The sequence below is a fragment of the Hemibagrus wyckioides genome, linkage group LG14 (genome assembly GCF_019097595.1).
Source record: "Hemibagrus wyckioides isolate EC202008001 linkage group LG14, SWU_Hwy_1.0, whole genome shotgun sequence".
NCBI lineage: Eukaryota > Metazoa > Chordata > Actinopteri > Siluriformes > Bagridae > Hemibagrus > Hemibagrus wyckioides.
The window spans coordinates 13,624,975-13,647,850 of NC_080723.1; the positions used below are offsets into that span (position 1 = coordinate 13,624,975).

Consider the following 22,876-nt stretch of genomic DNA (forward strand, 5'->3'; position numbering starts at 1 on the left):
GTATATGTAGTAATGTTTGAGTATTTATCAAAAAGAGCTTTAATAATTCAGAATTTTAAACACCTGGATTTAAATGCGTTTCTAAAAACAATGTTTTAAGATGTTTTAGATGTGAATAAATAAAACATTTGTATGTGTGTGTGTGTGTGTGTGCTCCTGATCCTGCATCTCAACCATTTCCTGTTTAAGGAGTATATGGGCATAATATTATAATTTGTGCACTTGATAATGTGGCAATTGGGAAAACTTATCTGAATGGTGGATTTTCAGTGATTCTCTAGTTGTATGCAGTAAACAGTAAAAAAAACCTACATTTATTTGCCCACAGAAAGTACATTAGATTATAATTCTTTAAATAATTAGTTGTCTAATATCCACATGGGTGAGATTTTCACTTTTGATGCTGCTCAATGTATTGAGCATGAGAAGGCAGGAGGGTGCTTGTTAAATAAAAAAGCCTATTTAATCACTTTTTAATAGATAATACAATTATTATTGTGACTAATTATCACATTTGTGTGTGTGTGTCTATGATATACAGAGCCAAATTCTGTCAGCAGTCTCACTGTCTCTAACAAAACTCCATCATCTGTGTATCTAACCTGGAATAAGCCAAATGGGAACAGCTCCTTTACAGTAAACTGGACTGATGGCAGTGTGAATAACAGCAATAACACTTCAGACACGTCTTACACTGTCACTGGTCTGACTGCTGGAGTGAAATACACATTCACTGTTACTGCAGTAGCTGCAGATAACCAAACTACAGGAGCACCAGCTCAAATCTCAGCATTCACAAGTAAGAATTATACTGCAGATAAAATAATGGTATTATGCAACTGGAATAATAAGTGAAACATGAATCAAATCTCAGAATTTACAAGTAAGTGCGGTATTGCTGATAGACAACATTATTCATTAGATGGATTAGATTGACTTTTAGGTTAGATTTGACTGACTAAACATCTGTTCAAAATTCTGTACTATTCAAGTTAATAACACTGTATATTTGGCTTCTATTTTTAAAATAGGAGAAAATGTATGAAAAGAAAAACACAATACAGTTTCCAACTTAGTTATAGTTATAATTTAGTTTTTTCTGTAATACAGTATTTCTCAAACAAAAAGCTTTCTTTTTTAGTTCAATATATTGTTTTGTAGACTGAAAAATATATGTTTTTAAATATTTACCAGTATTGCATTGTTCTCAGTAACCCTTATTTCAATACACCTGACAGTGGTAACACATGAGTCAGGTAGGGACCACTATTCCATATTTAATAACTAATGCAACATCATCAAGCCACCAAACTTTAACAAAATATGCTCTGCATTCACACAGGTGTTTTGGGCATCTTATTGAAATAGTCCACAATTCAATTTCTCAGGTATTAACCTACCTTGGTTGTGCAGAGATGTTTCTCCACCATAAAAGCTTCTTTTTAAGTAGATGCACAGTTTTGTTGCCTTCAAACAGCACATTTGCCCAGTTTCAAACAAAAAAGAGGCATGGTGCACATGCTGGATGTTGGAGTATGTGTTAGTTATGTAAACTCCAATTTGCTCTTGCTTTACCAAACTTTTTTAAAGATTCAAGCTGATCATTTAAAGCACATGTTAGTTCAACCAGTAGGAGTGTTCCATGTGTGTCTAGCCTGCTTTCTGAAGGGGGAACTGCACCCTGTTGTACCTCAAACTATTAGGCTTAATGGCTTCTGCTCTGGTTGCAGTCCCATTTGATCACTAACTTTAATACTGTGCATTTTGCTCTCTCTCTCTCTCTCTGTGTGATACACAGATCCAGATGTTGTCACCGGTCTCACTGTCTCTAACAAAACTTCATCATCTGTGTCTCTAACCTGGAATAAGCCAAATGGGAGCAGCTCCTTTACAGTAAACTGGACTGGTGACAGTGTGAATAACAGCAGTAACACTTCAAACACGTCTTACACTGTCACTGGTCTGACTGCTGGAGTGAAATACACATTCACTGTTACTGCAGTAGCTGCAGATAACCAAACTACAGGAGCACCAGCTCAAACCTCAGCATTCACAAGTAAGTCCTAAACTGATGACATTTTTGCATTAAGAATAAATAGATATATAGTCATTATTGGCAATGGGCTTGTGTGAAATTAATATTACTCTGCTCCTGATCCTGCATCTCAACCATTTCCTGTTTAAGGAGTACATGGGCATTATAATTTGTGCACTTGATAATGTGGCAATTGGGAAAACTTATCTGAATGGTGGATTTTCAGTGATTCTCTAGTTGTATGCAGTAAACAGTAAAAAAAAACCTACATTTATTTGCCCACAGAAAGTACATTAGATTATAATTCTTTAAATAATTAGTTGTCTAATATCCACATGGGTGAGATTTTCACTTTTGATGCTGCTCAATGTATTGAGCATGAGAAGGCAGGAGGGTGCTTGTTAAATAAAAAAGCCTATTTAATCACTTTTTAATAGATAATACAATAATTATTGTGACTAATTATCACATTTGTGTGTGTGTGTCTATGATATACAGAGCCAAATTCTGTCAGCAGTCTCACTGTCTCTAACAAAACTCCATCATCTGTGTATCTAACCTGGAATAAGCCAAATGGGAACAGCTCCTTTACAGTAAACTGGACTGATGGCAGTGTGAATAATAGCAATAACACTTCAGACACGTCTTACACTGTCACTGGTCTGACTGCTGGAGTGAAATACACATTCACTGTTACTGCAGTAGCTGCAGATAACCAAACTACAGGAGCACCAGCTCAAACCTCAGCATTCACAAGTAATTCCTGTACTTTATATTAAGTTATAAAATAATTTTAATAATAGAGGTGAATAATTACAGATAGTATTTTTTAACACAATCACTGTATGTGCAATCATTCCAAATGAAGATAGCAGTTATAAAGGTGGTTTGTTATAAGATCTTTTTCCTCCTTCATCATCCTCCTCACTGAGCATTAAAACAATTCTGGTCTAAATGTGTGAAACCTTTTAAACTTACACTGATTGTGCTTAAAGGTATTTTTATCCATTTGCATTTGTTGTATAGCCATTGTTTATTATTTAGTATTTACTATAATTTGGAAAATAGTTTTCTGAGAATAATTTTGTAGAAGAAGAAGATAATAGTTTCACCAATATGAATTATTGTTTAATACCTACTTTATGCAATCATTATGCCCATTCTCTTGAAATCTGTCGTTAATTACAAAATATTTGTTTTGATCTTGTTGGCATATCAAGTGTGTGTGTGTGTGTGTGTGTGTCTATGATTGACAGACCCGAATGTTGTCACCAGTCTCAATGTCTCAAGCAAAAACCCATCATCTGTGTCTTTAACCTGGAATGAGCCAAATGGGAACAGGTCCTTCTTTAGAATATGTTGGAATTATGGCAGTGGGAATATGAGCAGTGACAATTCAAGCAATCCATCTTACACTGTCACTGGTCTGACTGCTGGAGTGAGCTACACATTCACTGTCACTGCAGTTGCTGCAGATGGAAACACTGCAGGAGAATCAACTCAGATCTCAGCTTTCACAAGTAAACCCTGTATTTCATCGTGTACTTCAGAATTTTAAACACCTGAATTTAAATGCATTTCTTACAAAACAATGTTTTAAAATGTTTTACTTAGATGTGAAAAATACACTTGTGTGTGTGTGTGTGTCTTTGATTTACAGAGCCAAATTCTGTCAACAAACTCAGTGTCTCTAGTAAAACTGCATCATCTGTGTATCTAACCTGGAATGAGCCAAATGGGAACAGCTCCTTCTTTACAGTAAACTGGACTGATGGCAGTGTGAATAACTGCAGTAACACTTCAGACACATCTTACACTGTCACTGGTCTGACTGCTGGAGTGAACTACACATTCACTGTTACTGCAGTAGCTACAGATAACCAAACTACAGGAGCACCAACTCAAATCTCAGAATTCACAAGTAAGAATTATACTGCAGATAAAATAATGGTATTATGCAACTGGAATAATAATTGAAACATGAATCAAATCTCAGAATTTACAAGTAAGTGCGGTATTGCTGATAGACAACATTATTCATTAGATGGATTAGATTGACTTTTAGGTTAGATTTGACTGACTAAACATCTGCTCAAAATTCTGTACTATTCAAATTAATAACACTGTATATTTGGCTTGTATTTTTAAAATAGGAGAAAATGTATGAAAAGAAAAACACAATACAGTTTCCAACTTAGTTATAGTTGTAATTTAGTTTTTTCTGTAATACAGTATTTCTCAAACAAAAAGCTTTCTTTTTTACTTCAATATATTGTTTTGTAGACTGAAAAATATATGTTTTTAAATATTTACCAGTATTGCATTGTTCTCAGTAACCCTTATTTCAATACACCTGACAGTGGTAACACATGAGTCAGGTAGGGACCACTATTCCATATTTAATAACTAATGCAACATCATCAAGCCACCAAACTTTAACAAAATATGCTCTGCATTCACACAGGTGTTTTGGGCATCTTATTGAAATAGTCCACAATTCAATTTCTCAGGTATTAACCTACCTTGGTTGTGCAGAGATGTTTCTCCACCATAAAAGCTTCTTCTTAAGTAGATGCACAGTTTTGTTGCCTTCAAACAGCACATTTGCCCAGTTTCAAACAAAAAAGAGGCATGGTGCACATGCTGGATGTTGGAGTACGTGTTAGTTATGTAAACTCCAATTTGCTCTTGCTTTACCAAACTTTTTTAAAGATTCAACCTGATCATTTAAAGCACATGTTAGTTCAACCAGTAGGAGTGTTTCATGTGTGTCTAGCCTGCTTTCTGAAGGGGGAACTGCACCCTGTTGTACCTCAAACTATTAGGCTTAATGGCTTCTGCTCTGGTTGCAGTCCCATTTGATCACTAACTTTAATACTGTGCATTTTGCTCTCTCTCTCTCTCTCTCTCTCTCTCTCTCTCTCTCTGTGTGATACACAGATCCAGATGTTGTCACCGGTCTCACTGTCTCTAACAAAACTTCATCATCTGTGTCTCTAACCTGGAATAAGCCAAATGGGAGCAGCTCCTTTACAGTAAACTGGACTGGTGACAGTGTGAATAACTGCAGTAACACTTCAAACACGTCTTACACTGTCACTGGTCTGACTGCTGGAGTGAAATACACATTCACTGTTACTGCAGTAGCTGCAGATTACCAAACTACAGGAGCACCAACTCAAACCTCAGCATTTACAAGTAAGTCCTAAACTGATGACATTTTTGCATTAAGAATAAATAGATATATAGTCTTTATTGGCAATGGGCTTGTGTGAAATTAATATTACTCTGCTCCTGATCCTGCATCTCAACCATTTCCTGTTTAAGGAGTATATGGGCATAATATTATAATTTGTACAGTTGATAATGTGGCAATTGGGAAAACTTATCTGAATGGTGGATTTTCAGTGATTCTCTAGTTGTATGCAGTAAACAGTAAAAAAAAACCTACATTTATTTGCCCACAGAAAGTACATTAGATTATAATTCTTTAAATAATTGGTTGTCTAATATCCACATGGGTGAGATTTTCACTTTTGATGCTGCTCAAAGTATTGAGCATGAGAGGGCAGGAGGGTGCTTGTTAAATAAAAAAGCCTATTTAATCACTTTTTAATAGATAATACAATTATTATTGTGACTAATTATCACATTTGTGTGTGTGTGTGTCTATGATATACAGAGCCAAATTCTGTCAGCAGTCTCACTGTCTCTAACAAAACTCCATCATCTGTGTATCTAACCTGGAATAAGCCAAATGGGAGCAGCTCCTTTACAGTAAACTGGACTGATGGCAGTGTGAATAACAGCAGTAACACTTCAGACACGTCTTACACTGTCACTGGTCTGACTGCTGGAGTGAAATACACATTCACTGTTACTGCAGTAGCTGCAGATAACCAAACTACAGGAGCACCAGCTCAAACCTCAGCATTCACAAGTAAGTCCTATACTTTATATTAAGTTATAAAATAATTTTAATAATAGAGGTGAATAATTACAGATAGTATTTTTTAATACAATCACTGTATGTGCAATCATTCCAAATGAAGATAGCAGTTATAAAGGTGGTTTGTTATAAGATCTTTTTCCTCCTTCATCATCCTCCTCACTGAGCATTAAAACAATTCTGGTCTAAATGTGTGAAACCTTTTAAACTTACACTGATTGTGCTTAAAGGTATTTTTATCCATTTGCATTTGTTGTATAGCCATTGTTTATTATTTAGTATTTACTATAATTTGGAAAATAGTTTTCTGAAAATAATTTTGTAGAAGAAGAAGATAATAGTTTCACCAATATGAATTATTGTTTAATACCTACTTTATGCAATCATTATGCCCATTCTCTTGAAATCTGTCGTTAATTACAAAATATTTGTTTTGATCTTGTTGGCATATCAAGCTGTGTGTGTGTGTGTGTGTGTGTGTGTGTCTATGATTGACAGACCCGAATGTTGTCACCAGTCTCAATGTCTCAAGCAAAAACCCATCATCTGTGTCTTTAACCTGGAATGAGCCAATTGGGAGCAGGTTCTTCTTTAGAATATGTTGGAATTATGGCAGTGGGAATATGAGCAGTGACAATTCAAGCAATCCATCTTACACTGTCACTGGTCTGACTGCTGGAGTGAGCTACACATTCACTGTCACTGCAGTTGCTGCAGATGGAAACACTGCAGGAGAATCAACTCAGATCTCAGCTTTCACAAGTAAACCCTGTATTTCACATAATCATGTACTTCAGAATTTTAAACACCTGAATTTAAATGCATTTCTTACAAAACAATGTTTTAAAATGTTTTACTTAGATGTGAAAAATACACTTGTGTGTGTGTGTGTGTCTTTGATTTACAGAGCCAAATTCTGTCACCAAACTCAATGTCTCTAGTAAAACTCCATCATCTGTGTATCTAACCTGGAATGAGCCAAATGGGAACAGCTCCTTCTTTACAGTAAACTGGACTGATGGCAGTGTGAATAACTGCAGTAACACTTCAGACACGTCTTACACTGTCACTGGTCTGACTGCTGGAGTGAACTACACATTCACTGTTACTGCAGTAGCTACAGATAACCAAACTACAGGAGCACCAACTCAAATCTCAGCATTCACAAGTAAGAATTATACTGCAGATAAAATAATGGTATTATGCAACTGGAATAATAATTGAAACATGAATCAAATCTCAGAATTTACAAGTAAGTGCGGTATTGCTGATAGACAACATTATTCATTAGATGGATTAGATTGACTTTTAGGTTAGATTTGACTGACTAAACATCTGTTCAAAATTCTGTACTATTCAAATTAATAACACTGTATATTTGGCTTCTATTTTTAAAATAGGAGAAAATGTATGAAAAGAAAAACACAATACAGTTTCCAGCTTAGATATAGTTGTAATTTAGTTTTTTCTGTAATACAGTATTTCTCAAACAAAAAGCTTTCTTTTTTACTTCAATATATTGTTTTGTAGACTGAAAAATATATGTTTTTAAATATTTACCAGTATTGCATTGTTCTCAGTAACCCTTATTTCAATACACCTGACAGTGGTAACACATGAGTCAGGTAGGGACCACTATTCCATATTTAATAACTAATGCAACATCATCAAGCCACCAAACTTTAACAAAATATGCTCTGCATTCACACAGGTGTTTTGGGCATCTTATTGAAATAGTCCACAATTCAATTTCTCAGGTATTAACCTACCTTGGTTGTGCAGAGATGTTTCTCCACCATAAAAGCTTCTTCTTAAGTAGATGCACAGTTTTGTTGCCTTCAAACAGCACATTTGCCCAGTTTCAAACAAAAAAGAGGCATGGTGCACATGCTGGATGTTGGAGTACGTGTTAGTTATGTAAACTCCAATTTGCTCTTGCTTTACCAAACTTTTTTAAAGATTCAACCTGATCATTTAAAGCACATGTTAGTTCAACCAGTAGGAGTGTTCCATGTGTGTCTAGCCTGCTTTCTGAAGGGGGAACTGCACCCTGTTGTACCTCAAACTAATAGGCTTAATGGCTTCTGCTCTGGTTGCAGTCCCATTTGATCACTAACTTTAATACTGTGCATTTTGCTCTCTCTCTCTCTCTCTCTCTCTCTCTCTCTCTCTCTCTCTCTGTGTGATACACAGATCCAGATGTTGTCACCAGTCTCACTGTCTCTAACAAAACTTCATCATCTGTGTCTCTAACCTGGAATAAGCCAAATGGGAGCAGCTCCTTTACAGTAAACTGGACTGATGGCAGTGTGAATAACAGCAGTAACACTTCAAACACGTCTTACACTGTCACTGGTCTGACTGCTGGAGTGAAATACACATTCACTGTTACTCCAGTAGCTGCAGATAACCAAACTACAGGAGCACCAACTCAAACCTCAGCATTTACAAGTAAGTCCTAAACTGATGACATTTTTGCATTAAGAATAAATAGATATATAGTCTTTATTGGCAATGGGCTTGTGTGAAATTAATATTACTCTGCTCCTGATCCTGCATCTCAACCATTTCCTGTTTAAGGAGTATATGGGCATAATATTATAATTTGTACAGTTGATAATGTGGCAATTGGGAAAACTTATCTGAATGGTGGATTTTCAGTGATTCTCTAGTTGTATGCAGTAAACAGTAAAAAAAAACCTACATTTATTTGCCCACAGAAAGTACATTAGATTATAATTCTTTAAATAATTGGTTGTCTAATATCCACATGGGTGAGATTTTCACTTTTGATGCTGCTCAATGTATTGAGCATGAGAAGGCAGGAGGGTGCTTGTTAAATAAAAAAGCCTATTTAATCACTTTTTAATAGATAATACAATTATTATTGTGACTAATTATCACATTTGTGTGTGTGTGTCTATGATATACAGAGCCAAATTCTGTCAGCAGTCTCACTGTCTCTAACAAAACTCCATCATCTGTGTATCTAACCTGGAATAAGCCAAATGGGAACAGCTCCTTTACAGTAAACTGGACTGATGGCAGTGTGAATAACAGCAATAACACTTCAAACATGTCTTACACTGTCACTGGTCTGACTGCTGGAGTGAAATACACATTCACTGTTACTGCAGTAGCTGCAGATAACCAAACTACAGGAGCACCAGCTCAAATCTCAGAATTCACAAGTAAGTAACTGCAGGCAGGTAACTGAATTTTCTTGTTGATGGAAGTCAAATTTGCTACATAGCACCAGCTTATTAGTATTTGTTTTGGGTGTAAACCAGTTTTTAAATATATAAGTATAAAACTAATAGAATATCTGTATGACCCCACCTCACCAACTTGCTAACTATTTATAAATTACTACTCTAAATTTCCTTATTTTATGTGTAATGATAAATGCTCAGTCTCACAACGTCCTATGAGTTGTGAGACCTCATTATGCCTGCCAAAAATAATCAGCTATAAATATTTTTTAAATAGCATTTAAGAACTGTTTCTCTTGTTCAGTTTTGTACAGTTTTTGACATTTGGGTGCAAAATACTAACAATATTTTGGACTGAAAGCAACTTTTTTGATTTTTTGTAAAAGAATGCATGTGTATGATTGACAGATCCCGATGATGTCGGCAATCTTGCTGTCTCTAACAAAACCACATCATCTGTGTCTCTAACTTGGAATGACATGTCTGGGAACTGCTCATTTAAAATAGAATGGACTATTGGCAGTACATCTACCAGCAATAATACCTTAAATACATATTACACCATCACTGGTCTGACTGCTGGAGTGAACTACACATTCACTGTTACTGCAGTTGCTGCAGATGGACAGACTGCAGGAGCATCAGCTCATATCTCAGCATTCACAAGTAAGTTCTGTACTAAGGACATTTCCTGGGATTTGTCACTAGGAAGTGGGGGATGATTTTGGATGTATTTAAAGCAAGCTCTATTACTGAATGGCTGGTTCTTATAAACCTGAGAGATTCCTGGGCTTCCGCTCATATCCACTGATCTGAATGAGAACCATGGCCTCAGTTTTGGAGGTGCTTCTGCAACTGCAAATGCTGTGCTCCGTTTGGCCTGCCAGTATCTGTCAGCTACCAAGCTTGAGGGCTCCCTTTACCCCCGGTGTCCACCAATAAGTTTGGGGATTGCCACCATAGCAGGCAAAGACAATCTTACAACCAACGCTCCATTGAGCCACATTAGCCTTCTTCCAGATCTTTTGGCATCTGCTAAATGCTCCCAGCAAACCCTCACTACACACTTGGTGTGCCAGGTTTGTCCAGCACCTCCCCATGCCATCTGATCCAACTATTACCTGGTGGTGCTCAATTAATAGCTCAGCCGCTGTCTTCTCCTGAGTGTCCAGAACATATGGTCACAAGTCTGTTGATACAACCATGTAGCTGAATTGCAGAGTAGGGTGCTTTGATATCAAGTACTATATACTTAAGGACACACTTATGTTCTTATTGTTTTTGTTATGGATAAACTGTGATTAGCAGAGTAATCCAATAACAGAACACCACTCTGGTTCAGATAAGACAGTCCATTCAATTACCTCCAGGTTTCAATGCCATTAGCCATGTGAGTGTTAAATGTCCCCAGTAAAACTATGAAGTCACTTGTGGTGGCTCCTTCCAGCACCCCAGCGAAGGCCTCTAAGAAGGCTGAATACTTTGAACTGATGTTTAGTGCATTTCATCATTCTTTAAATAGAAATATTTTGGAGACAGAGATTTTTTGTATGTTTATGTGTTGTTTAAACAGCTGGAGCCTGTCAAAGTCTGATGGTAAATAGTTTATTTGCAGTATAATAATCAGAGGGAGATATCGGGCATTATGCTTTAAATAGCATTCATACAATATTGATCAAAGACAGTTTTGTATGAAATAGACTGACTGCATAATGGAATGTCAGATATAATATCAAGTCCTCTTCATTCAATGAATGGTGAATTTTAGTGGAATTGCAGTTGTGGAATCATACTGTGTGTCAAACATATATATTAAGGCATATTAAGTCATATTGTCAGGAACAGCTGGACAGTTCCCTGCCAGGCCCAGAGAGGGCGCTGGCAGGTGAACCTTGGAAGCCTGCTTCTTTGTGTGTCTCTTGTTACGCCCTTCCTATTGTTCCTATCCTGATTGTCACCTGTATCCCATTAGCCCTAATGTCTACCCCTATAAATAGGGATCCTTGTGTTTGTGTCCTTGTCCATGATTGTTATCTGTACCGTGGTTTCTGTTGGGGTTTTGTTTGCTAGGTTCCATGTCCAAGCTAAGGTCTAGGTTTAGTTTAGTTTAGTTTAGTTAACCACGCCATGTCTAGTGTTACATTTGTTTCCCTATGTCGCGTCTTAAATGTAATAAAAGCAGTGCTTCGCTGAATCCTGCGCATGGGTCTCATTACACCGTGTGCCGGCGTGCGCACACACACCACGGGCGTCTGGGGTCGAGCCCCACATAGGGCGGGGGTCCCAGACGTTACACATATCCTGAGCCTCATACTATCCTAGGACTAGAGAAGTAACTGCCTATGAACTGTGCTTGTTGCTGATTTATCTTTTTACCTGGTGTCACCCTCTGAAATGATCATTTTGATATTTTTTTTCAAAAATGAATTCATAAAATGTGTGTGTGTGTTAAAGACATTCTTGTCACAGAAACTGAAAGAACAATTACTGTTGTTGAATCAATTTATTTTTTTCTGTTCACTGGATGAAAATCTTTCAATTTGCAAAATAAGGTATTACTAGTCATTACATTATCCATTTTTAAATTATTTTAACTCTGTTTACAAACAAGAACTTATTACTTCTCCAGTTTATTTCAGTTGGGAGCAACAGATAAACAAGACTTTTTTAACAAGCAACAAGTACATAATACACAAGTGTGTAAATGTTTTCAGATGAAAAAGCACTGCAAATGCAAAAAACAACAATAATAAAAAAAAACAATTTTGAAGTTTTACATCATAACCAATGAGCATGTTAAATGTAATATAAAACACTTCTCGTCCAATTTAGTATACTGTCATTTGCAGGCACATATGCAAGTTCTAACTTTTGTATCTAAAAAATGCAGTGACTTTATAGAGAGGTTAATGAATAATTTAAACTTAAATCTAGACAACACTGGAATACTTGTCTAAATTTGATTCAAATGCTTTTAGAACAAATCACAGACAAACAGTGATAATAATTCCAAACAAAACTAAATGTCAGTGCTTGGTGTCTTGACAAAATTAAAACATTAAAATCTAAACCTTTTCAATTCAAAACATTTAACTGAAAACATTGGTTAAACAATCACAGCCCAGATGTAGTATTCAAATTGTACCTTGGGTCTTTGTTTGTGACATAAGACCATTGACAACACTGTTTCAGTTTAACATTTTGTTTTTAAGGGAAAGCACACGTTGGGTGCATCCAGACCCAAGCTCTAATATTGTGACTAATTATCACATTTGTGTGTGTGTGTGTCTATGATTTACAGAGCCAAATTCTGTCAGCAGTCTCACTGTCACTAACAAAACTCCATCATCTGTGTCTCTAACCTGGAATAAGCCAAATGGGAGCAGCTCCTTTACAGTAAACTGGACTGGTGACAGTGTGAATAACAGCAGTAACACTTCAGACACGTCTTACACTGTCACTGGTCTGACTGCTGGAGTGAACTACACATTCACTGTTACTGCAGTAGCTGCAGATAACCAAACTACAGGAGCACCAGCTCAAATCTCAGCATTCACAAGTAAGAATTATGCTGCAGATAAAATAATGGTATTCTGCATTTAGAATAATAATTGAAACATGAATCAAATCTCAGAATTTACAAGTAAGTGCTGTATTGCTGATAGACAACATCATTATATATAGATGGATTAGATTGAATTTTAGGTTAGATTTGACTGATTAAACATCTGAATCTGCTCAAAATTCTGTACTATTCAAATTAATAATACTGTATACTGGCTTCTATTCTTAAAATAGGAGAAAATGCATGAAAAGGAAAACACAATACAGTTTCCAGCTTAGATACAGTTGTAATTTAGTTTTACTGTAATATAATATTTTTTTTAAACAAAAAGTTTTCTTTTCTTAGTTCAATATATTGTTTTGTAGACTGAAAAATATATGTTTTTAAATATTTACCAGTATTGCATTGTTCTCAGTAACCCTTATTTCAATACACCTGACAGTGGTAACACATGAGTCAGGTAGGGACCACTATTCCATATTTAATAACTAATGCAACATCATCAAGACACCAAACTTTAACAAAATATGCTCTGCATTCACACAGGTGTTTTGGGCATCTTATTGAAATAGTCCACAATTCAATTTCTCAGGTATTAACCTACCTTGGTTGTGCAGAGATGTTTCTCCACCATAAAAGCTTCTTCTTAAGTAGATGCACAGTTTTGTTGCCTTCAAACAGCACATTTGCCCAGTTTCAAACAAAAAAGAGGCATGGTGCACATGCTGGATGTTGGAGTACGTGTTAGTTATGTAAACTCCAATTTGCTCTTGCTTTACCAAATTTTTTTAAAGATTCAACCTGATCATTTAAAGCACATGTTAGTTCAACCAGTAGGAGTGTTTCATGTGTGTCTAGCCTGCTTTCTGAAGGGGGAACTGCACCCTGTTGTACCTCAAACTATTAGGCTTAATGGCTTCTGCTCTGGTTGCAGTCCCATTTGATCACTAACTTTAATACTGTGCATTTTGCTCTCTCTCTCTCTCTCTCTCTCTCTCTCTCTCTCTGTGTGATACACAGATCCAGATGTTGTCACCGGTCTCCCTGTCTCTAACATAACTCCATCATCTGTGTATCTAACCTGGAATAAGCCAAATGGGAGCAGCTCCTTTACAGTAAACTGGACTGATGGCAGTGTGAATAACAGCAGTAACACTTCAGACACATCTTACACTGTCACTGGTCTGACTGCTGGAGTGAACTACACATTCACTGTTACTGCAGTAGCTGCAGATTACCAAACTACAGGAGCACCAACTCAAACTTCAGCATTCACAAGTAAGTCCTGAACTGCTTTTAAATAAAGACAGCCACACACATTAGACTGATTGGATTGAATTTTAGATTAATTTTGACTAAACATCTAAACCTGCTTAAAATACAATACTGTTCAAAATGAGTAAAACAGTTCTTCTGTGTAATTATATGTCTGTGTCTCTGTATATGTAGTAATGTTTGAGTAGTTATCAAAAAGAGCTTTAATAATTCAGAATTTTAAACACCTGGATTTAAATGCATTACTAAAAACAATGTTTTAAGATGTTTAGATGTGAATAAATAAAACGTGTGTATGTGTGTGTATGTTTGTCTATGATTTACAGAGCCAAATTCTGTCACCAGTCTGAAGGTTTCTAATAAAACTCCATCATCTGTGTCTCTAACCTGGAATAAGCAAAATGGGAACAGCTCCTTCTTTACAGTAAACTGGACTGATGGCAGTGTGAATAACAGCAGTAACACTTCAGACACGTCTTACAATGTCACTGGTCTGACTGCTGGAGTGAAATACACATTCACTGTTACTGCAGTAGCTGTAGATAACCAAACTACAGAAGCACCAACTCAAATCTCAGCATTCACAAGTAAGTCCTGAACTGCTATTAAATAAAGACAGCCATACACATTAGACTGATTGGATTGAATTTTAAATACATTTCGACTAAACATCTGAACCTGCTTAAAATACAGTTTCTCTCTGTGGTATTATATCTGTCTGTGTTTCAGTATATGTAGACGTGAGTAAGGTTTTTGTAGTTATCAACTAGAGCTTTATTTATTCAGAATTTTAAACAACTGGATTTAAACAATGTTTTAATATGTTTTATTTAGATATGAATAAATAACACATTTGTGTGTGTGTGTGTCTATGATTTACAGAGCCAAATTCTGTCACCAATCTCAATGTTTCTAGTAAAACTCGGACATCTGTGTCTCTGTACTGTTTCAGTTTAACATTTTGTTTTTAAGGGAAAGCACACGTTGGGTGCATCCAGACCCAAGCTCTAATATTGTGACTAATTATCACATTTGTGTGTGTGTGTGTGTGTGTCTATGATTTACAGAGCCAAATTCTGTCAGCAGTCTCACTGTCACTAACAAAACTTCATCATCTGTGTCTCTAACCTGGAATAAGCCAAATGGGAGCAGCTCCTTCTTTACAGTAAACTGGACTGATGGCAGTGTGAATAACAGCAATAACACTTCAAACATGTCTTACACTGTCACTGGTCTGACTGCTGGAGTGAAATACACATTCACTGTTACTGCAGTAGCTGCAGATAACCAAACTACAGGAGCACCAGCTCAAATCTCAAAATTCACAAGTAAGTAACTGCAGGCAGGTAACTGAATTTTCTTGTTGATGGAAGTCAAATTTGCTACATAGCACCAGCTTATTAGTATTTGGTTTGGGTGTAAACCAGTTTTTAAATATATAAGTATAAAACTAATAGAATATCTGTATGACCCCACCTCACCAACTTGCTAACTATTTATAAATTACTACTCTAAATTTCCTTATTTTATGTGTAATGATAAATGCTCAGTCTCACAACGTCCTATGAGTTGTGAGACCTCATTATGCCTGCCAAAAATAATCAGCTATAAATATTTTTTAAATAGCATTTAAGAACTGTTTCTCTTGCTCAGTTTTGTACAGTTTTTGACATTTGGGTGCAAAATACTAACAATATTTTGGACTGAAAGCAACTTTTTTGATTTTTTGTAAAAGAATGCATGTGTATGATTGACAGATCCCGATGATGTCGGCAATCTTGCTGTCTCTAACAAAACCACATCATCTGTGTCTCTAACTTGGAATGACATGTCTGGGAACTGCTCATTTAAAATAGAATGGACTATTGGCAGTACATCTACCAGCAATAATACCTTAAATACATATTACACCATCACTGGTCTGACTGCTGGAGTGAACTACACATTCACTGTTACTGCAGTTGCTGCAGATGGACAGACTGCAGGAGCATCAGCTCATATCTCAGCATTCACAAGTAAGTTCTGTACTAAGGACATTTCCTGGGATTTGTCACTAGGAAGTGGGGGATGATTTTGGATGTATTTAAAGCAAGCTCCATTACTGAATGGCTGGTTCTTATAAACCTGAGAGATTCCTGGGCTTCCGCTCATATCCACTGATCTGAATGAGAACCATGGCCTCAGTTTTGGAGGTGCTTCTGCAACTGCAAATGCTGTGCCCCGTTTGGCCTGCCAGTATCTGTCAGCTACCAAGCTTGAGGGCTCCCTTTATCCCCGGTGTCCACCAATAAGTTTGGGGATTGCCACCATAGCAGGCAAAGACAATCTTACAACCAACGCTCCATTGAGCCACATTAGCCTTCTTCCAGATCTTTTGGCATCTGCTAAATGCTCCCAGCAAACCCTCACTACACACTTGGTGTGCCAGGTTTGTCCAGCACCTCCCCATGCCATCTGATCCAACTATTACCTGGTGGTGCTCAATTAACAGCTCAGCCGCTGTCTTCTCCTGAGTGTCCAGAACATATGGTCACAAGTCTGTTGATACAACCATGCAGCTGAATTGCAGAGTAGGGTGCTTTGATATCAAGTACTATATACTTAAGGACACACTTATGTTCTTATTGTTTTTGTTATGGATAAACTGTGATTAGCAGAGTAATCCAATAACAGAACACCACTCTGGTTCAGATAAGACAGTCCATTCAATTACCTCCAGGTTTCAATGCCATTAGCCATGTGAGTGTTAAATGTCCCCAGTAAAACTATGAAGTCACTTGTGGTGGCTCCTTCCAGCACCCCAGCGAAGGCCTCTAAGAAGGCTGAATACTTTGAACTGATGTTTAGTGCATTTCATCATTCTTTAAATAGAAATATTTTGGAGACAGAGATTTTTTGCATGTTTATTTGTTGTTTAAACAGCTGGAGCCTGTCAAAGTCTGATGGTAAATAGTTTATTTGCAGTATAATAATCAGAGGGAGATATCGGGCATTATGCTTTAAATAGCATTCATACAATATTGATCAAAGACAGTTTTGTATGAAATAGACTGACTGCATAATGGAATGTCAGATATAATATCAAGTCCTCTTCATTCAATGAATGGTGAATTTTAGTGGAATTGCAGTTGTGGAATCATACTGTGTGTCAAACATATATATTAAGGCATATTAAGTCATATTGTCAGGAACAGCTGGACAGTTCCCTGCCAGGCCCAGAGAGGGCGCTGGCAGGTGAACCTTGGAAGCCTGCTTCTTTGTGTGTCTCTTGTTACGCCCTTCCTATTGTTCCTATCCTGATTGTCACCTGTATCCCATTAGCCCTAATGTCTACCCCTATAAATAGGGATCCTTGTGTTTGTGTCCTTGTCCATGATTGTTATCTGTACCGTGGTTTCTGTTGGGGTTTTGTTTGCTAGGTTCCATGTCCAAGCTAAGGTCTAGGTTTAGTTTAGTTTAGTTTAGTTAACCACGCCATGTCTAGTGTTACATTTGTTTCCCTATGTCGCGTCTTAAATGTAATAAAAGCAGTGCTTCGCTGAATCCTGCGCATGGGTCTCATTACACCGTGTGCCGGCGTGCGCACACACACCACGGGCGTCTGGGGTCGAGCCCCACATAGGGCGGGGGTCCCAGACGTTACACATATCCTGAGCCTCATACTATCCTAGGACTAGAGAAGTAACTGCCTATGAACTGTGCTTGTTGCTGATTTATCTTTTTACCTGGTGTCACCCTCTGAAATGATCATTTTGATATTTTTTTTCAAAAATGAATTCATAAAATGTGTGTGTGTGTTAAAGACATTCTTGTCACAGAAACTGAAAGAACAATTACTGTTGTTGAATCAATTTATTTTTTTCTGTTCACTGGATGAAAATCTTTCAATTTGCAAAATAAGGTATTACTAGTCATTACATTATCCATTTTTAAATTATTTTAACTCTATTTACAAACATGAACTTATTACTTCTCCAGTTTATTTCAGTTGGGAGCAACAGATAAACAAGCCTTTTTTAACAAGCAACAAGTACATAATACACAAGTGTGTAAATGTTTTCAGATGAAAAAGCACTGCAAATGCAAAAAACAACAATAAAAAAAAAACAATTTTGAAGTTTTACATCATAACCAATGAGCATGTTAAATGTAATATAAAACACTTCTCGTCCAATTTAGTATACTGTCATTTGCAGGCACATATGCAAGTTCTAACTTTTGTATCTAAAAAATGCAGTGACTTTATAGAGAGGTTAATGAATAATTTAAACTTAAATCTAGACAACACTGGAATACTTGTCTAAATTTGATTCAAATGCTTTTAGAACAAATCACAGACAAACAGTTTGATTCAGACATCAGCTTCCATAATTCCAAACAAAACTAAATGTCAGTGCTTGGTGTCTTGACAAAATTAAAACATTAAAATCTAAACCTTTTCAATTCAAAACATTTAACTGAAAACATTGGTTAAACAATCACAGCCCAGATGTAGTATTCAAATTGTACCTTGGGTCTTTGTTTGTGACATAAGACCATTGACAACACTGTTTCAGTTTAACATTTTGTTTTTAAGGGAAAGCACACGTTGGGTGCATCCAGACCCAAGCTCTAATATTGTGACTAATTATCACATTTGTGTGTGTGTGTGTCTATGATTTACAGAGCCAAATTCTGTCAGCAGTCTCACTGTCACTAACAAAACTCCATCATCTGTGTCTCTAACCTGGAATAAGCCAAATGGGAGCAGCTCCTTCTTTACAGTAAACTGGACTGATGGCAGTGTGAATAAAAGCAGTAACACTTCAAACACGTCTTACACTGTCACTGGTCTGACTGCTGGAGTGAACTACACATTCACTGTTACTGCAGTAGCTGCAGATAACCAAACTACAGGAGCACCAACTCAAATCTCAGCATTCACAAGTATGTCCTAAACTGCTATTAAGTAATGACAGCAATACACATTAGATTTTTGAGTAAACATCTAAACCTGCTTAAAATACAATACTGTTCAAAATGAGTAATACAGTTCTTCTGTGTAATTATATGTCTGTGTCTCTGTATATGTAGTAATGTTTGAGTATTTATCAAAAAGAGCTTTAATAATTCAGAATTTTAAACACCTGGATTTAAATGCGTTTCTAAAAACAATGTTTTAAGATGTTTTAGATGTGAATAAATAAAACCTTTGTATGTGTGTGTGTGTGTGCTCCTGATCCTGCATCTCAACCATTTCCTGTTTAAGGAGTATATGGGCATTATAATTTGTGCACTTGATAATGTGGCAATTGGGAAAACTTATCTGAATGGTGGATTTTCAGTGATTCTCTAGTTGTATGCAGTAAACAGTAAAAAAAAACCTACATTTATTTGCCCACAGAAAGTACATTAGATTATAATTCTTTAAATAATTGGTTGTCTAATATCCACATGGGTGAGATTTTCATTTTTGATACTGCTCCAAGTATTGAGCATGAGAGGGCAGGAGGGTGCTTGTTAAATAAAAAAGCCTATTTAATCACTTTTTAATAGATAATACAATTATTATTGTGACTAATTATCACATTTGTGTTTGTGTGTGTGTGTGTGTCTATGATATACAGAGCCAAATTCTGTCAGCAGTCTCACTGTCTCTAACAAAACTCCATCATCTGTGTATCTAACCTGGAATAAGCCAAATGGGAGCAGCTCCTTTACAGTAAACTGGACTGATGGCAGTGTGAATAACAGCAGTAACACTTCAGACACGTCTTACACTGTCACTGGTCTGACTGCTGGAGTGAACTACACATTCACTGTTACTGCAGTAGCTGCAGATAACCAAACTACAGGAGCACCAACTCAAATCTCAGCATTCACAAGTAAGAATTATACTGCAGATAAAATAATGGTATTCTGCAATTAGAATAATAATTGAAACATGAATCAAATCTCAGAATTTACAAGTAAGTGCTGTATTGCTGATAGACAACATCATTATATATAGATGGATTAGATTGAATTTTAGGTTAGATTTGACTGATTAAACATCTGAATCTGCTCAAAATTCTGTACTATTCAAATTAATAATACTGTATACTGGCTTCTATTCTTAAAATAGGAGAAAATGCATGAAAAGGAAAACACAATACAGTTTCCAGCTTAGATACAGTTGTAATTTAGTTTTACTGTAATATAATATTTTTTTTAAACAAAAAGTTTTCTTTTTTAGTTCAATATATTGTTTTATAGACTGAAAAAGACATGTTTTTAAATATTTACCAGTATTGCATTGTTCTCAGTAACCCTTATTTCAATACACCTGACAGTGGTAACACATGAGTCAGGTAGGGACCACTATTCCATATTTAATAACTAATGCAACATCATCAAGCCACCAAACTTTAACAAAATATGCTCTGCATTCACACAGGTGTTTTGGGCATCTTATTGAAATAGTCCACAATTCAATTTCTCAGGTATTAACCTACCTTGGTTGTGCAGAGATGTTTCTCCACCATAAAAGCTTCTTCTTAAGTAGATGCACAGTTTTGTTGCCTTCAAACAGCACATTTGCCCAGTTTCAAACAAAAAAGAGGCATGGTGCACATGCTGGATGTTGGAGTACGTGTTAGTTATGTAAACTCCAATTTGCTCTTGCTTTACCAAACTTTTTTAAAGATTCAACCTGATCATTTAAAGCACATGTTAGTTCAACCAGTAGGAGTGTTCCATGTGTGTCTAGCCTGCTTTCTGAAGGGGGAACTGCACCCTGTTGTACCTCAAACTATTAGGCTTAATGGCTTCTGCTCTGGTTGCAGTCCCATTTGATCACTAACTTTAATACTGTGCATTTTGCTCTCTCTCTCTCTCTCTCTCTCTCTCTCTCTCTCTCTCTGTGTGATACACAGATCCAGATGTTGTCACCGGTCTCACTGTCTCTAACAAAACTCCATCATCTGTGTCTCTAACCTGGAATAAGCCAAATGGGAGCAGCTCCTTTACAGTAAACTGGACTGGTGACAGTGTGAATAACTGCAGTAACACTTCAGACACATCTTACACTGTCACTGGTCTGACTGCTGGAGTGAAATACACATTCACTGTTACTGCAGTAGCTGCAGATAACCAAACTACAGGAGCACCAACTCAAACCTCAGCATTTACAAGTAAGTCCTAAACTGATGACATTTTTGCATTAAGAATGAATAGATATATAGTCATTATTGGCAATGGGCTTGTGTGAAATTAATATTACTCTGCTCCTGATCCTGCATCTCAACCATTTCCTGTTTAAGGAGTATATGGGCATAATATTATAATTTGTACAGTTGATAATGTGGCAATTGGGAAAACTTATCTGAATGGTGGATTTTCAGTGATTCTCTAGTTGTATGCAGTAAACAGTAAAAAAAAACTACATTTATTTGCCCACAGAAAGTACATTAGATTATAATTCTTTAAATAATTGGTTGTCTAATATCCACATGGGTGAGATTTTCACTTTTGATGCTGCTCAAAGTATTGAGCATGAGAGGGCAGGAGGGTGCTTGTTAAATAAAAAAGCCTATTTAATCACTTTTTAATAGATAATACAATTATTATTGTGACTAATTATCACATTTGTGTGTGTGTGTGTCTATGATATACAGAGCCAAATTCTGTCAGCAGTCTCACTGTCTCTAACAAAACTCCATCATCTGTGTATCTAACCTGGAATAAGCCAAATGGGAGCAGCTCCTTTACAGTAAACTGGACTGATGGCAGTGTGAATAACAGCAGTAACACTTCAGACACGTCTTACACTGTCACTGGTCTGACTGCTGGAGTGAAATACACATTCACTGTTACTGCAGTAGCTACAGATAACCAAACTACAGGAGCACCAGCTCAAATCTCAGCATTCACAAGTAAGTCCTGAACTGCTATTAAATAAAGACAGCCATACACATTAGACTGATTGGATTGAATTTTAGATTAATTTTGATTAAACATCTAAACCTGCTTAAAATACAATACTGTTCAAAATGAGTAATACAGTTCTTCTGTGTAATTATATGTCTGTGTCTCTGTATATGTAGTAATGTTTGAGTATTTATCAAATAGAGCTTTAATAATTCAGAATTTTAAACACTTGGATTTAAATGCATTACTAAAAACAATGTTTTAAGATGTTTATATGTGAATAAATAAAACGTATGTGTGTGTGTATGTTTGTCTATGATATACAGAGCCAAATTCTGTCAGCAGTCTCACTGTCTCTAACAAAACTCCATCATCTGTGTATCTAACCTGGAATAAGCCAAATGGGAGCAGCTCCTTATTTACAGTAAACTGGACTGATGGCAGTGTGAATAACAGCAGTAACACTTCAGACACGTCTTACACTGTCACTGGTCTGACTGCTGGAGTGAAATACACATTCACTGTTACTGCAGTAGCTGTAGATAACCAAACTACAGGAGCACCAACTCAAACCTCAGAATTCACAAGTAAGTCCTGAACTGCTATTAAATAAAGACAGCCATACACATTAGACTGATTGGATTGAATTTTAAATACATTTCGACTAAACATCTGAAACTGCTTAAAATACAGTTTCTCTCTGTGGTATTATATCTGTCTGTGTTTCAGTATATGTAGACGTGAGTAAGGTTTTAGTAGTTATCAACTAGAGTTTTATTTATTCAGAATTTTAAACAACTGGATTTAAACAATGTTTTAATATGTTTTATTTAGATATGAATAAATAACACATTTGTGTGTGTGTCTATGATTTTGCATTTCATCATTCTTTAAATAGAAATATTTTGGAGACAGAGATTTTTTGTATGTTTATGTGTTGTTTAAACAGCTGG

At 36.3% G+C, this 22,876-nt stretch overlaps 1 protein-coding gene across 1 annotated transcript in view; it reads left to right on the plus strand.

Moving 5' to 3' along the window:
• Positions 1 to 378: 378 nt before the first annotated feature.
• Positions 379 to 22,876, plus strand: part of ptprjb.1 (protein tyrosine phosphatase receptor type Jb, tandem duplicate 1) — an 89,623-nt gene continuing 67,125 nt past the window's right edge. The window contains exons 1-8 of the mRNA XM_058408749.1: positions 379 to 382; positions 542 to 799; positions 1,799 to 2,056; positions 2,534 to 2,791; positions 3,292 to 3,555; positions 3,696 to 3,956; positions 4,976 to 5,233; positions 5,718 to 5,975. Of these exons, the coding sequence (XP_058264732.1) occupies positions 379 to 382; positions 542 to 799; positions 1,799 to 2,056; positions 2,534 to 2,791; positions 3,292 to 3,555; positions 3,696 to 3,956; positions 4,976 to 5,233; positions 5,718 to 5,975 (1,819 nt within the window). The remainder of the gene's footprint in view (positions 383 to 541; positions 800 to 1,798; positions 2,057 to 2,533; positions 2,792 to 3,291; positions 3,556 to 3,695; positions 3,957 to 4,975; positions 5,234 to 5,717; positions 5,976 to 22,876) is intronic.